Consider the following 16,484-nt stretch of genomic DNA (forward strand, 5'->3'; position numbering starts at 1 on the left):
CAATAGCATGTTGGGATTGTGTGCATTACTACTTCTGTTCCCAACAGCTGCTCCTAGGTTGCAAATGTTTAACTGTATGAATGCAAAGTGCTAAAAACACATTTTACAGTTGCATGTTAAATATTGACAAAGAAATTTTGCACAAAAGAAAATAGAAATAAATCTTTTTTGCAGCTGCAAATATTTGATCTGTATCAGGTTGGTGTCATTAACATGTCCTTTGTATAAATATTTGGGAGGATCAGGCAGATGACATGTGTATGTGTTTATGGAGTACAGAGGATTGGAAGACAGCAGAGGCAGAGGGTCCAAACATCTGTTTCCAGAAGAAAACGTAATTCATGTTCTGCCCAGACCTAAATACAACTCCTTGATCTCTTGCCCCTTATTTTGTGCCCAGATAAAACACCGTTTAACTGGCAAAAGTTGGACTTGTGCACTTGTGCCATGCACTTTGGACCATTTGCAATTGATGGTTTCAACAGGGCCCAAATCTTGTTCGCAAACATTTGCAGTTCTTTTTACAGAATGTTTACTCACTGATTTCCTTTTCTACTTTCTTTTTCTTATTTATTTCAGTGTCTCTTAGACTCCAGAGATGCTCTCCTTTTCAAACCCACCCCTTCTCTACCTGAGTGTCCTGCTCTTTGTGTGTTACCACTCCCCTGTTCTCTCCTGTATTATTGGGACCTTCAGCCAGTGTCAGTCCGCTCCTTTTGTACCAGGCTACAACCTGGTGGGGGAGGGCTTTGATGTGGTCACCCTGCAGCGTAAAGGAGCCTACATGATCGACGTAAAGACTTTCCTCTCCCCAGCTGGCAACTGTACTCTCTGCTCCAACCCTCTTCAAAACAACGAGCTGCAGAAAGTAATTAATAAACAAAGTAAACAGTTACTCTGCAGTAACTTTGAAAGTTGTGCACACTTAATGTTAAACATTGTGTTCTCACATTAATATTCAGCTGCCAGTCTCTGCAGTGGACTGGCGCGTGGTCAGCGGATGCACAATCGAACTCCACAGCACTGCACACACCTCTGTCAGGTATTGTATTATGAAGCATTATATCACCAATCTTCACATTTTAATGTCACTCCAGTGCCTCAAGACAGTCAGTAAATACATGTGAACATACACCAGTCTTTACTAAAGCTCAAAGCAGGAGAACTCAGCCTTTGTCATCTCCACAGTTATGGACTTTGATTATTTCATCCAATCGGTGTCTCTGCAAGAAATCTGACATAAAAGTTAGGTTTAAATGTTGTGTACCTCTTTTTTAATTAAATTTTGATGTAACACCTTAACTCAGTGTCTGTAGTATCAGCTCCCAATGTATCAGTCACATCAAAAGTCCAAAGGTTTTCTGTCTCAATCGCAGCTTAACAAGTTGTATCCACAATATGTTTGTAAGTCGCTTTGGACAAAAGCGTCAGCTAAATGAACTGTAATGTCATGTAAAAACAAAGTCTGTAAAAAAACTTTTAATCACGATTATTTTCTGTAAATTGTGTTCACAGCTCACTAATTAACACTTTCACCTCCCAGGACAGTAACGACTGGAAGGTAGGAAACTTCTACAGCTGTTATTGACATGTAATTAATATTTCTGAATATTAATGTTATAACTGATAGATTGCTTATTTTACTACTGAAGTGCCACCTTTTTCTTGAAGTTGATTTTGAGAAACAAACACATTGCAGTCAATAACAACCTGAGACCTCGTGTTGTGATATGATGAGATGCATATACATTAAATATGATTTACGGCTCATTAATGTTGTTTTGAATCTCCTGTAATGCTAACAGCACTTATATTGAATAAATTAAATGATTATATTTAATACAGTATATCATGGTAATTAAGGGTGAACATGAAGCAGCTTTTGTTTCTTATTTCAGGTTGGCCTAGATTTAGCCAAGTATGGTAACGTGCACCTGGGAGGAACACGCTCCTCAGCGTATACGTTTGCTACAACACGGACCAGAGAGGACCGCTACTTCTTCAGCACTCACAAGATCACCTGCAGCCATTACAAGTAGCCACACCTGCATCACCACAGAAGTTCTTTTTATCATTTTATTAAGTTTGTTAAGATATTTTACTATTCTGTCTCTTTGTATCTAGATACCGTGTGTCACTCAGACCGCCGCTCAGCTCCGAGTTCAGTAGGGATTTGGCCAGGCTGCCGAGTGTCTACGACTCGTCCACCAGGGCTCAGTACAGTGAACTCATACATACCTATGGCACTCACTTCATCCGCCGGGTTAGCATAAACACACTCACTCACTCACACACACACACACACACACACACACACACACACACACACACACACACACACACACACACACACACACACACACACACACACAATGTATCATGGATTGCTTTAAATGCACCATTGGTGAAAAGGTTAGTTTAGATCTGTATATTGGTTTGGAGGCTGTTTGTGGGTGGTGATGGCCTAGTGCAGGGGTGTCAAACTCATTTTAGTTCAGGGGCCACATGCAGCACAATTTGATCTCAAGTGGGCCGGACCAGTAACATCACAGCATAATAACCTGTAAATAACGAAAACTCCAAATTCTTCCCTTCGTTTTAATGCAAAAATAGTACAAGTACATTCTGAAAATGTTCAAATTTAATCTTTTTACAAAACATTATGAACAACCTGAAATATCTTAAGAAAAAAAGGTGCAATTTCAACAATATTATCAGTTTATCATTTACACATGTGCATTACAATTTACAGATCACAGTATATCGACAACGGCACAAAACATTTTGTCACAGGTATCTGGAACAGTATTTTACTTTATGATCAAAACAACTAATTTTTACACTTTGCAAAGTCATCCGCATGTTTGACACCCCTGGCCTAGTGGTACGCCTTCCAAACAGAACACCTGACGCCTGTGAGTTCAGTACCAGGGCTGCCTCCATTTTGCCCCTGAACAAGGTACTTAACCCTGAGTTGCTCCAGGGGGACTGTCCTTGTTGTTAGTTCACTGTAAGTCGCTCTGGATAAGAGCGTCCGCTAAATGACCTGTAATGTTTGAAATGGCATAATTTGAACGTTGATTGAAATAAAAAACACATTTCTTTGTCTCAACAACATTGTACTTCATACCAGGTTCAACTTGGGGGGCGACTCAGGCGAGTCACAGCTGCACGTACCTGTTTGTCATCACTGAATGGGCTCTCTTCGAATGAGGTACATACAGATCACATGCCTTTACAGTCTGCACAGTGGAGTATGAATGTGTGTTCGTGTGAGCCAACATTTATAGTAAATGCAGTCCATTAACAATTAAGTATAAATTAGTGCAGTGCCCGTTCTCGATGTGCTCGTGCTGCTGCTTCTTGTGTTTCGAAGTGAGTGTTCACGGTAGCAACGCTACAGTCTAATTTATGGCCTCAATAAAGTCAAAGCCCCATTAAATGTGTTGGTTTGATGAAGGCTTTGGCAGAAAGTTGAAGTTCAGACTAGCTGACACACATAGAGATGTCTTCATTTAAAGCTCCTTTTTGGCCGCTCTGGGAACCTGTACTGTAAAGGTACGGATAAACGTGCAACATGTTTAACACACATACACACACACACACACACACACAGACACACACACACACACACACACACACACACACACACATACACACACACACACACACACACACACACACACACACACACACACACACACACACACACACTTCCTCATTTCTTTCACCGGTAACGTAATGGCACAGACAGGCGCACTACATTGTGAAAGAAAACATACAGAGACATCCCATAGTGGCCATTAGCGGAAAGTGGCTGCGTTGCAGATTTTGATGCACGTCTATTTTTTCTTTTACAGCTTAGCGCAGGCGCTAACCAAAGTCAAAGCTGGCAGACCGGGTTTTTGCAGTTTTCTACAGAATCACTGATCCAAATAACTTTATGCGCGGCACTGCACTCCCTCTGGTTCATCAGCAACACACACACCAACCGTGAAGTAGATTGGTTCAAGGGTTGGGGAGATAATCCAAACTCAGATACATATAAACACACACATATACGTCATTATAGTATAATCGCAATTTATTTCTCTCCTGTCCTTTAGGTCATCAACTGCTTATCACATGGTCTTTCTGTAGGCCTGGGGAAATTATCTGGTAACTATCGCTCTTGCAACGCAGTGCTACAGAACCAGGATGTCTCCACATGGTACAGCTCCGGTCTCCACCAACACTATACAGAGGTGGTAGGAGGCCATCTTTGGTCGGGGGAGTTTTCACTCACTCATGATAACTCCCTGGGATATCAGAATTGGCTGAAGACCCTTAAGGATCAGCCGGATATTGTTAAATACACCCTCAGGCCAATATATAAGCTGGTGCCAAATAAGAAACAGAATGGCAGGGATGAAGGCGGCCATAGAGCAGTACTTAGGAGACAATGCTGTGAAGAATTCACCCGAAGAACCATATTGTTGGGGGCACACTCCTAACCTGGCTTACAACTGCTGTCCTCAAAAGGCCTCGAGAGGAACACTGGAGGTGACCATCACCCGAGCCTGGAATCTGAAAGGGGATCATCTTGGCTTGACTGATAGGTGTGTAGAGGGTGGACAGATTGAGATCTGAAGGTGGTATATCAAACAACAATATGAATTCACCTGGTGCTTTTCCTTGTTTCTCACAGCTATGCTAAGATGTGGTACGGATCCATCCTTTCGCAGGACTCGTATGATCGAGTCAGACAACCCCTGGTGGAATGCTTATTATGATCTGGGCACGGTCAGTAAATCTTCTCATTGCAGATCAGCTCAAGAGTACAGACTTGAGATAAACACTTTACCATTAATTGGCCTCCGAAAGCTAAAACTGAATGCAATTTTTTCACTGTGGACTAGAGTTACTATTCAACCAATTGTGTTTACCTAGAGTCTTCAGAAAGTTAGAAAACAAAAAGTGGTTATATCAGAGACAGTTTAGAAAGTATATGTCACACTGAGAGTCAATTTCCTCATAGCTTTGATACTTCCACGCCTCTTTAGGAGACTAGCAGCAGGTCTGAGTCTTTTAACGCCAAAGGGAGAAGTGAACATGAACACAGATTATGACCAATACTTTCGCCCCATAGTCACCGAAGTAAATATTGGACCGATTTTTCATAACCTTTTCAACATTTCTTCTCAACATTCTGACATTAAAATGGCATTTTTCAGATGGACAAATGAAGAGAAGATAAACTTTGACAATTTGTCTGATGTGTCCGTCTCAGCAACACAGAGCGTGAACATTAAAGTCAAACTGTGTCAACATTTTATGCTAACATTGCCTAACGTTTGCGAACACACTAGCTAACTAATATTTGAAAGACTAAATATGTTTTTTAGGTGTGTAAATATCTAACATTTGCAAAATAAAATCTAAATACATTAGACCACGCCCACTTAGGAAACAGGAAGTGTAAACCATTTCATACCATTGGCGCCGCTTGTAATGCATTATCTTTAGTTCAAGAGTGTCTTTGGTTATACAAATCAAAATATGTAACGATATCTAAGAAGCCGCGGTGCTCCACAATAATGTGTCATAACAATACATGAATTGCTGCAAATAAGATTGCACTCAACTTCGGCTATCAGAAATAACATAATATACAGTATATACCAATTTTTCATTCTTTTTTATAAAGGTGGACACACACTTGGAATTGCAGATCGAGGTCTGGGACGAGGATCTCTATCATGATGACCGACTGGTAGCATGTGAGACGTACCCGATCCCAGGGGTACATACATTTTCACCTGTAAGATCCATCCAAGTGGCTTTGAGATCAAGTACACTCTCACCTGCGACCCTCACCTGACCGGAGACAGGTGTGACCAATACAAACCATCTCCACGGTGAGAAATGCAATAATTGGCCACACTATTCACAAATCCTGAAAATTTTACTAAAGTACAGTACTTGAGTAAATGTACTTCGTAGCACCACTGTTAACAAATATAGCATTTTAATATAAACATTATTAACAAACAGCTGCTGTGTGTTCCTGTATTAATTGTGGTGATGGGGCTTTTTATATCTGCACTATAACTGCAGTTTGTGTAGTTGGTGATTTATACATTTACAATTGCTTCAAATCTGTCAAACTTTGTTTTGTCAATTCTTGTGTGACCTTATTGTGAAAATAAAGTCCTCAAAATGACAGAAAATATGACTTAGAGTTCTTTTTTCCCCCCGATTGTTTTTTCACACAATACGCAAAGTTTGAGACTGCGTCTGTAAAAACTTTCTTTCTTGAATATGCATGTCTTCATAAAAGGACCATTTACTGTATGTTTCCCTTTAAAGTTTTCCATTTCTACTGTATGTGTGCCAAAGCAGTTCCTTGATCTTGTTTTGGATTCATAAGATGTTTAAAATACTTTCTAGTCCTTGCAGACCCCTGCACTGTTATTCTGAGTTCTCTACCTTTTTACCATTGATTTATATTTGTTGTCCTTTACAGACATCCAGCAACATAGAATCATTTGTTTTCCTAATCCACTTTGAAAAGTGCATGTTTTATCCCCTTTAGGATATGCAAAGATGGCGCAGTTGAAAACTTCCAAGTTTTAACAATCAGCTCCGCAGCTTTTAAAAGCATCAAAGTACAGATGAACTGTTACAATCGTGTCATTCATTGGAGTTTTTTTGCATCAATAAAAATAATCTCTTTTTGTAAGTCTCTTGTTTTGGGGTTTATAAGATATTATGCATAAAGTGCTGGTTAATTGTGTCCACAAACTTGCAGATTAAAGTGCTTCATTCAATTTATATTACTTAATTTTCTGTTAAGAACCTCATTTGTGCAGTGGACAAATGAGACATGTAAAACTTAATTCACATACAAAAGCTAAGGACAAAATAACATGGAGTAACACAGAAAATAGAATACAAAACCTTTACACTAACTCATTTGCAACAGACCAGCATGTTGCATTAAGGGAGAGAAGTTGCAGAATGGAATACAATGTACCTGTTTCTATGCGGATGACAGTCTCTTCTATGTTGAGGGAGTTTCTGCATCCTGACTCCGGTGTGACAGCAGTGAACACACATCTGTCAGGTATGCTGTGGTACATCATTCTAAGCATTAATATTAAAATATAAACCATGATTTCCTGTAGCTAGGCCTTCCCTGGTTTGGGCATGCAATGCATCACAATTGACTTCTAAGCCCCGCCCCCCTTCGTTACTGTTGCATCTCAAACTTTCTGTTCTCTTTTTTTTTTTAAATAATTGTCTCTAATTATAATTTCAAGCTTTCCACCATGAGGTTTTTGCAGTCATGTCAACATGTTAACCCTCAATTTAAACATCCATATTACATCCATTCACAGTTAACACAAGCTTTCAGTTCTCACATGGCACATAAGCGGATTACACCGGTGGCTAGTTTTGTGTGAATGAATGTATATATTTATGTATACACATTGTCCTGTTTTACTGTTATACTGTTATTGATATGTTCTGTTTATTAGTTTTGGTATTGGGGCAGCTCTAAGAGGTACGTAGAGAAAGGGGAACAGAGTTAAAGTGTTGACATAGTGCTGTGAAGATTACACTGAAGTCATTCAGTATATTTGAGTAAGATTTTGCATTAATTCCAAGCCAATTATGTAATTTTAAAGCAAATGATTTCTGCTAATTATTTTTGACACTTTCTTCCAAATATGTTTCTTTCTCTTGTTGTTTTCACATCCTGCAGAAATGTATTCCAAGGTAATTTCCTTAAACCCTGAATGTAAAGGCCATTGTTCAACTATTACTATCTTATCTCTTCTGATTTGCTACTCCCCTTTTCACTTTATTTCCTCATAAGCTAAATGATAAAGATAGAAGATAAAAGGCTTCATCCCGTTTAGTTTTGTTCAAAGAACAAAGAGCTCTTTCTCTTGCTGGTTCAGATTTTGATGACTGGAAGAGGAGCAGCAACATCGACTTTTTGGGCTTTTGGAACAGGTAGAAAACTCATTTTAAATTATTACAGGACATGTGCATACCCTCAACAGTCTTTAATAGATCGGACTGAGAATTCATTTTAAAAGACTTGAACACCCAAGATGCACAACAGCCTGATAGAAAGAGATGCAGAGAACTTTATCACTGAAACAGGACCAAAAATAAATTTGGTTTATAGTTTATAGTTCTACATAGCATGTTGGGATTGTGTGCATTACTACAAAGCAAAGCAAGGTAGTGCTAAAAACACATTTTACAGTTGCATGTTATATATATATTGACAAAGAAATTATGCAAAAATGAAATAGAAAGAAAACAATTCCATGAGCTATTGTGACAGTTTTTGCAGCTGCAGAATGACACATTATGCGCTGTAAATATGTGATCTGTATCAGGTTTGTGTCATTTGCTTGTTCTTTGTATGAATATGTGCTCTCTCCTTCTAAGGGAGGATCAGGCAGACAACGGGTGTATGTGTTTATGGAGTGCGATTTTGTATTCAGTTGGATTTACTAACATTGTTTATTGGACAGAGGATTGGAAGACAGCAGAAGCAGAGGGTCCATACATCACAACATTTCCAGAAGAAATCTGCTCACTTCTCAAATTAGCAGAATCTGCCATTTAAATGGCAATGCGCCAGGTGCAGGTTCTGGGCGTAATTCATGTTCTGCCTAGAACTAAATACAACTCCTTTACCTCTTGCCCCTTACTTTGCGCCCAGATAATAAACTGTTTTAACTAGCAAAAGTGGAGTTGGACTTAATTGCACTTGTGCCATGCACTTTAGACCATGTGCAATTGATGGTTTCAACAGGGCCCAAAACTTGTTCGCAAACATTTGCAGTTCTTTTTACAGAATGTTTACTCACTGATTTCCTTTTCTACTTTCTTTTTCTTATTTATTTCAGTGTCTTTTAGACTCCAGCGATGCTCTCCTTTTCAAACCCACCCCTTCTCTACCTGACTGTCCTGCTCTTTGTGTGTTACCACTCCCCTGTTCTCTCCTGTGGTATTGGGACCTTCAGCCAGTGTCAGTCCGCTCCCTTTGTACCAGGCCACAACCTGGTGGGGGAGGGCTTTGATGTGGTCACCCTGCAGCGTAAAGGAGCCTACATGATCGACGTAAAAACTTTCCTCTCCCCAGCTGGCAACTGTACTCTCTGCTCCAACCCTCTTCAAAACAACGAGCTGCAGAAAGTAATAAATACAGTAAACAATAACTCTGAAGCAATTTTGAAAGTTGTGCATACCTAATGGTAGACATTGTGTTCTCACATTCATTTTCAGCTGCCAGTCTCTGTAGTGGACTGGCGGGCGTTCAGCCGATGCAATGCCGACCTCTACAGCAGTGCACACACCTCTGTCAGGTATTGTATTATGAAGCATTATATCACCCATTTTCATATTTTTAATGTCCCTCCAGTGCCTCAAGACAGTCAGTAAATACATGTGAACATGCACCAGTCTTTACTAAAGCTCAAAGCAGCCTTTGTATTTTCTCCAGTAATGGACTTTGATTATTTCATCCAATCAGTGTCATAAAAGTTAGGTTTAAATGTTGTGTACCTCTTTTTTATTTCATTTTGATGTTACACATTAACTCAGTTTCACATTACAGTTTCTGTAAAAAAGCTGATCTTTGAAATTAAAAGGTTTTAATGACTATTATTTTCTGTAAATTGTGTCCACAGCTCACTGATTAACACTTACACCTCCCAGGACAGTAACGACTGGAAGGTAGGAAGCTTCTACAGCTGTTATTGACATGAAATTAATATTTCTGAATATTAATGTTATAACTTATAGATTGCTTATTTTACTACTGAAGTGCCACCTTTTTCTTGAAATTGTTTTTGAGAAACAAACACATTGCAGTCAATAACAACCTGAGACCTCGTGTTGTGATATGATGAGATGCATATACATTAAATATGATTTATGGCTCATTAATGTTGTTTTGAATATCCTGTAATGCTAACAGCACCAGTGTATTACATTCAAAGTGTTTGTGAATAAATGGTGTTATAAATAAATGATTATATTTAATACAGTATATCATGGTAATTAAGGGTGAACATCAAGCAGCTTTTGTTTCTTATTTCAGGTTGGCCTAGATTTAGACAAGTTTGTATCTGCTAACCTGGAGGTGGGAGGAACACGCTCCACAGCCTATAAATTTGCTACAGAACGGACCAGAGAGGACCGCTACTTCTTCAGCACTCACAGGATCACCTGCAGCCATTATGGGTAGCCACACCTGCATCGCCACAGAAGTTTTCTTAAAGTTTTTTTTACTTTGTTAAGATATTTGACTAGTCTGTCTCTTTGTATCTAGATACCGTGTGTCACTCATACCGCCACTCAGCTCCGAGTTCAGAGAGGATTTGGCCAGGCTGCCGAGTCTCTATGACTCGTCCACCAGGGCTCAGTACAGTGATCTCATACATACCTATGGCACACACTTCATCCGCCAGGTTAACACAAACACACACACACACACAATTTGAATAATAACTACATCTTAAAATGTGTAACACTATTAAATGAAAGCACCAACAACCAATGTACAACTTGTGCAACTAAATGGTTCAGGAACCTCCACTAAAAAGACAAGGATATTTCCATCCATCCATCCATCGTCTACCGCTTATCCAGGTCGGGTGGCGGGGCAGCAGCTCCAGTAGGGAACCCCAAACTTCCCTTTTTCCGGGCCACATCCGCCAGCTCCGAATGGTGGATCCCGAGCCATTCCCATGCCAGTGAGGAGATATAATCTCTCCACCGAGTCTTGGGTCTTGCCCGGAGTCTCCTCCCAGCTGGACGTGCCTGGAACACCTCCCTAGGGAGGCGCCCAGGTGGCATCCTTACTAGATGCCCGAACCACCTCAACTGGCTCCTGTCCTTTTCAACGCAAAGAAGCAGCGGCTCTACTCCTTCGCACCCTATCTCTAAGGGAGACGCCTGCTACCCGCCTGAGAAAACTAATTTTGGCCGCTTGTACCCGTGAACTCATTCTTTCGGTCAAGACCATAGGTGAGGGTAGGAACGAAAATCGACCGGTAGATCGAAAGCTTTCTTTTCCTTACAACGGTGCGGTAAAGCGAATGCAATACCACCCCCGCTGCTCCAATTCTCCGGCCAATCTCTTGCTCCGTCGTCCCCTCACTCACGAACAAGACCCTGAGGTACTTGAACTCCTTCACTTGGGGTAAGGACTCATTCCCTACCCGGATTGCTGCTGAGAGCTATGGCCTCAGATTTCGAGGTGCTGATCCTCATCCCAACCGCTTCACACTCGGCTGCGAACCGATCCAGTGATTGCTGAAGGTCACAGACCGATGATGCAATCAGGACCTCATCATCTGCAAAGAGCAGCGATCAGATCCTCAAGCCACCGAACTGCAATCCCTCTCTTCCACGACCTCGCCTCCTGTCCACGACTACGCCTCCTATCCACGACTACGCCTCCTGTCCATGAATATCACAAACAGGATTGGTGATAAATCGCCTTTGCCACATCCACAAAACACATGTTGGGCATACTCCCAGGCCCCCAACAGTATCCTTGCGAGAGCAAAAAGGTGGTCCATTGTTCCACGGCCAGGACGGAATCCGCATTGTTCCTCTTCAATCCGAGGTTCAACTATCGGCCGAACCTTCCTTTCCAGCACCTTGGACTAGACTTTACCAGGGAGGCTGAGAAGTATGATACCCCTGTAGTTGGCACACACTCTCTGGTCCCCCTTTTTGAATAGGGGATCTACCACCCCAGTCTGCCACCCCCTAAACACTGTCCCAGACTTCCATGCAATGTTGACGAGGCATGTCATCCAAGACAGCCACTCCACACCCAAAGTCTTCAGCATTTCTGGACGGATCTTATGAACCCCTGTGGCTTTGCCACTGTGGAGTTCTTTGACTACCTCAGTGACTTCCATCAGGGAAATTGACGATGATCCCCAATCGGCTTCCAGCTCTGCCTCTACCATAGAGGGTGTGGTAGTCGGAATCAGGAGTTCCTCAAAGGGCTCCTTCTTCAGTCGAACGGCTTCCCTGACCACCGGTGTCCACCACGGTGTTAGAGGTTTACCGCCCCTTGAGGCACCTAAGACCTTGAGACCACAGCTCTTCACTACAGCTTCTGCAATGGAGGTTTTGAACATCGCCCACTCAGGTTCAATGACCCCAACTTCCACATTGATGCCTGAAAAGCTCCGCCGGAGGTGTGAGTTTCTCTTTGCAGATGATGTGGTCCTGATGGCATCATCGGTCTGTGACCTTCAGTGTTCACTGGAGAGGCTTCTTCCAGACGCTCCCAGTTCACCCGCACTACCTGTTTGGGCTTACCTGGTCTGTCCAGAGTCTTCCCCCACCCCTTGATCCAACTCACCACCAGATGGTGATCAGTTGACAGCTCCTCCCCTCTCTTCACCCGAGTGTCCAAAACATGCGACCTCAGATCAGATGATACGATCCCAAAATCGATCATTGACCTTTGGCCTAGGGTGCTCCGGTACCACGTACACTTATGAGCATCCTTATGTTCGAACATGGTGTTTATTATGGCCATTCTATGACTAGCACAGTAATCCAACAACAATCAACCGTTCAGGTTTAGATCAGGGAGGCCGTTCCTCCCAATCACACCTCTCCAGGTGTCTCCATCGTTACCCAAGTGCGCATAGAAGTCTCCCAGCAGAACTACGGAGTCCCCTACTGGAGCTCCATGCAGGACTCCATTCAGGGTCTCTAAGACGGTCGAATACTCTGAGCTGCTGTTCGGTGCATATGCACAGATAACAGTCAGAGTTTTCCCCCCCATAATCCGTAGGCGTAGGGAGGCGACCCTCTCGTCCACCGGGGTGAACTCCAACGTAGCAGCGCTCAGCCGGGTACTTGTGAGTAAAAACTCATGGCAGCCCTTGTCGTGCTGCTGAAGGAACTACTTTATCTATTGTGATGAAATTAAAGATCTTTTGTTGCAATGATCCACACTGATATAGCTATGTCACTCATATAACAATAATGTAGACTTGGAGAAATGAAAAGGTTAGTTTAGATCTGTATATTGGTTTGGAGGCTGTTTGAAATAGCAGAATTTGAATGTTGATAGAAATAAAAAACACATTTCTTTGTCCCAACAACATTGTATTTCATTCCAGGTTTATCTTGGGGGGCGACTCAGGCGAGTCACAGCTGCACGTACCTGTTTGTCATCACTGAATGGGCTCTCTTCGAATGAGGTACATACAGCACACATGCCTTTACAGTCTGCACAGTGGAGTATGAATGTGTGTTCGTGTGAGCCAACATTTATAGTAAATGCAGTCCATTAACAATTAAGTATAAATTAGTGCAGTGCCCGTTCTCGATGTGCTTGTGTCGCTGTTTCTTGTGTTTCGAAGTGAGTGTTCACGGTAGCAACGCTACAGTCTAATTTATGGCCTCAATAAAGTCAAAGCCCCGTTAAATGTGTTGGTTTGATGAAGGCTTTGGCAGAAAGTTGAAGTTCAGACTGGTCGACACACATAGAGACGTCTTCATTTAAAGCTCCTTTTTGGCCACTCTGGGCACCTGTACTGTAAAGGTACGGATAAACGTGCAACACTTTTAACACACACACACACTTCCTCATTTCTTTCACCGGTAACGTAATGGCACAGACAGGCTAACTACTTTGTGAAAGAAAACATACAAAGACGTCCCATAGTGGCCATTAGCGGAAGTGGCCGCGTTGCGGATTTTGATGCACGTCTATTTGTACTTTTACGGCTTAGCGCAGGCACTAACCAAAGTCAAAGCTGGCAGACCGGGTTTTTGCAGTTTTCTACAGAATCACTGATCCAAATAACTTCACTGCACTCCCTCTGGTTATCAGCAACACACACACACCAACCGTGAAGTAGATTGGTTCAAGGGTTGGGGAGATAATCCAAAATCAGATACACATATACACATACATATACGTCATTATAGTATAATCACAATTTATTTCTCTCCTGTCCTTTAGGTCAACTCCTGCTTATCACATGGTGTTTCTGTAGGCCTGGGGAAGTTGAAATTATCTGGTAGCCATCAGTCTTGCAAAGCAGTGCTACAGAACCAGGACGTCTCCACATGGTACAGCTCCGGTCTCCATCAACACTATACAGAGGTGATAGGAGGCAGTGGTTGGTTGGGGGAGTTTTCACTCACTCATAATAACTCCCTGGAATATCAGAATTGGCTGAAGACCCTTAAGAATCAGCCGGATGTCGTTTCGTACTCCCTCAGGCCAATATATGAGCTGGTGCCAAATGTGACACAGAAGGCAGGGATGAAGGCGGCCATAGAGCAGTACTTAGAAGACAATGCTGTGAAGAATTCACCCAAAGAACAACATTGTGGGGGGCACACTCCTAACCTGGCTTCCAACTGCTGTCCTCAAAAGGCCTCGAGGGGAACACTGGAGGTGACCATCATCCGAGCCTGGAATCTGAAAGGGGATCCAACTGGCAAGACTGAGAGGTGAGTAGAGTGTGGACGGATTGAGATCTGAAGGTGGCATATCAAACAATAATATTAATTCACCTGGTGCTTTTCCTTGTTTCTAACAGCTATGCTAAGATGTGGTACGGGTCCTCCTATCACAGGACTCATGTGATCCGGTCAAACAACCCCTGGTGGAATGCTCGTTATTATCTGGGCAAGGTCAGTAAATCTTCTCATTGCAGATCAGCTCAAGAGTACAGACTTGAGATAAAAACTTTACCATTAATTGGCCTCAGAAAACTGAATGCACTTTTTTCGCTATGGACTTACTATTCGACCATCTGTGTTTACCTAGAGTTGTCAGAAAGTAAAAATAACTGGTTATACCAGAGACGGATATGCTGAACTGAGAGTCAATTTCTTTTATCTGTGTCACATGGCTTTGATACTTCCGCGCCTCTTTAGGAGAATAGCAGCAGGTCTGAGTCTTTTAACGCCAAAGGGAGAAGTGAACGTGAACACAGATTATGACCAATACTTTCGCCCCATAGTCACCGAAGTAAATATTGGACCGATTTTTCACAACTTTTTCAACATATCTTTTAAACATTCTGACATTAAAATGGCATTTTTCAGATGGACAAATGAAGAGAAGATAAACTTTGACAATTTGTCTGATGTGTCCATCTCAGCAACACAGAGCGTGAACATTAAAGTCAAACTGTGTCAACATTTTATTCTAACATTCGCAAACTTACTAGCTAACTTATATTTGAAAGGACAAATATGTTTTTTAGGTGTAGAAATATATAATGTTTTCAAAATAAAATCTAAATACATTATACCATGCCCACTCAGGAGACAGGAAGTGTAAACCATTTCATACCATTGGCGCCGCTTGTAATGCGTTAGTTAAAGAGTGGCTGAAGTTGATATATATAGTATATATATATATATATATATATATATATATATATATATATATATATATATATAGTATATATATATATATATACCATATATATACAGTATACACATATAAAATGCCAGAATTAACATTAAATTCCCAATGGAGAACACCTTTTGAAAATGGAAAATGGCAATTAATTAATACAGTCTATAAGTCAAGTCAAATGATAACCCAATATCAAAACTTACATCTCAGGAGGCTTTAAAATCTCTGCATCATACAACCCTTTCAACCCTCGCTTTGGTTCAGGAAAAACTAACCATACAAACCCCTATAACGGAAGAAAAGAGAAAATATATGAATTGAGAGGTTAACAATATATTATCATATGCTTATTATTAATATGATGTCATTATTATATTTTTTAAATATCATGGTTAATATCAATACGGCTACATTGCGACAGCCCTACCAGTAGTTGTAATTCCACGGTTTGGCCACTATGTCAAATTGGCTTCAAAGCCCAGCGCTGTATCCGGGGGCCATATCCACAGCGTGGGAGTCGAGGTGCTATCAGAAGTATATCAGAGTGTTTATATCGGGTCCGTCCTGCTCGTGTTAGCATTAATATATGCTAGCTGATAAAACTAGCTAGCGGCAGTCAACACAATCCATAGTAATAATATGAAGTTTCAGGTGATAATATTTTATATGTTATTTCAATAACAATGTTTGTCTTTTCTTTTTTATAAAGGTGGACACACACTTGGATTTGAAGATCGAGGTCTGGGACAAGGATGTCACTTATGATGACCGATTGGGAGCATGTGTGAAGAAGCTGATGCGGGGGTCACACACATTCAGCTGCTCGGCCAAGAGAGGCGGCTTTGAGGTCAAGTACATTCTCACCTGCGACCCTTACCTGACCGGAGACAGGTGTAACCAATACAAACCATCTCCACAGTGAGAAATGCAATAATTGGCCACACTATTCACAAATCCTGAAAATTGTGCTAAAGTACATTACTTGAGTAAATGTACTTAGTAGCACCGCTGTTAACAAATATAGCATTTTAATATAAACATTATTAACAAACAG

General features: G+C 41.4%; 1 protein-coding gene and 1 pseudogene across 1 annotated transcript; both read left to right on the plus strand.

Moving 5' to 3' along the window:
* Nucleotides 1–293: 293 nt before the first annotated feature.
* Nucleotides 294–6,318, plus strand: LOC115011878 (perforin-1-like; annotated as a pseudogene).
* A 1,639-nt stretch (nt 6,319–7,957) lies between these two features.
* LOC115007162 (perforin-1-like) lies at nt 7,958–16,352 on the plus strand. Its single transcript, XM_029429896.1, has 10 exons — nt 7,958–8,001; nt 8,913–9,201; nt 9,292–9,371; nt 9,696–9,741; nt 10,109–10,251; nt 10,340–10,478; nt 13,167–13,247; nt 14,015–14,511; nt 14,601–14,694; nt 16,140–16,352. The coding sequence occupies exons 2-10, from the start codon at nt 8,932–8,934 to the stop codon at nt 16,350–16,352; spliced, it is 1,563 nt and encodes a 520-aa protein (XP_029285756.1). The 5' UTR covers nt 7,958–8,001; nt 8,913–8,931.
* Nucleotides 16,353–16,484: the final 132 nt, after the last annotated feature.

The sequence above is a fragment of the Cottoperca gobio genome, chromosome 1, assembly GCF_900634415.1.
Source record: "Cottoperca gobio chromosome 1, fCotGob3.1, whole genome shotgun sequence".
NCBI classification, from domain to species: domain Eukaryota; kingdom Metazoa; phylum Chordata; class Actinopteri; order Perciformes; family Bovichtidae; genus Cottoperca; species Cottoperca gobio.

Bases quoted from the DNA above. Each gene is read 5' to 3' on its own strand.
- LOC115007162 (XM_029429896.1), top strand. From the start codon at position 8,932: ATGCTCTCCTTTTCAAACCCACCCCTTCTCTACCTGACTGTCCTGCTC. The intron at 14,512-14,600 runs GTGAGTAGAGTG...TGTTTCTAACAG, and splicing joins CCAACTGGCAAGACTGAGAG to CTATGCTAAGATGTGGTACG. The intron at 14,695-16,139 runs GTCAGTAAATCT...TTTTTTATAAAG, and splicing joins CTCGTTATTATCTGGGCAAG to GTGGACACACACTTGGATTT.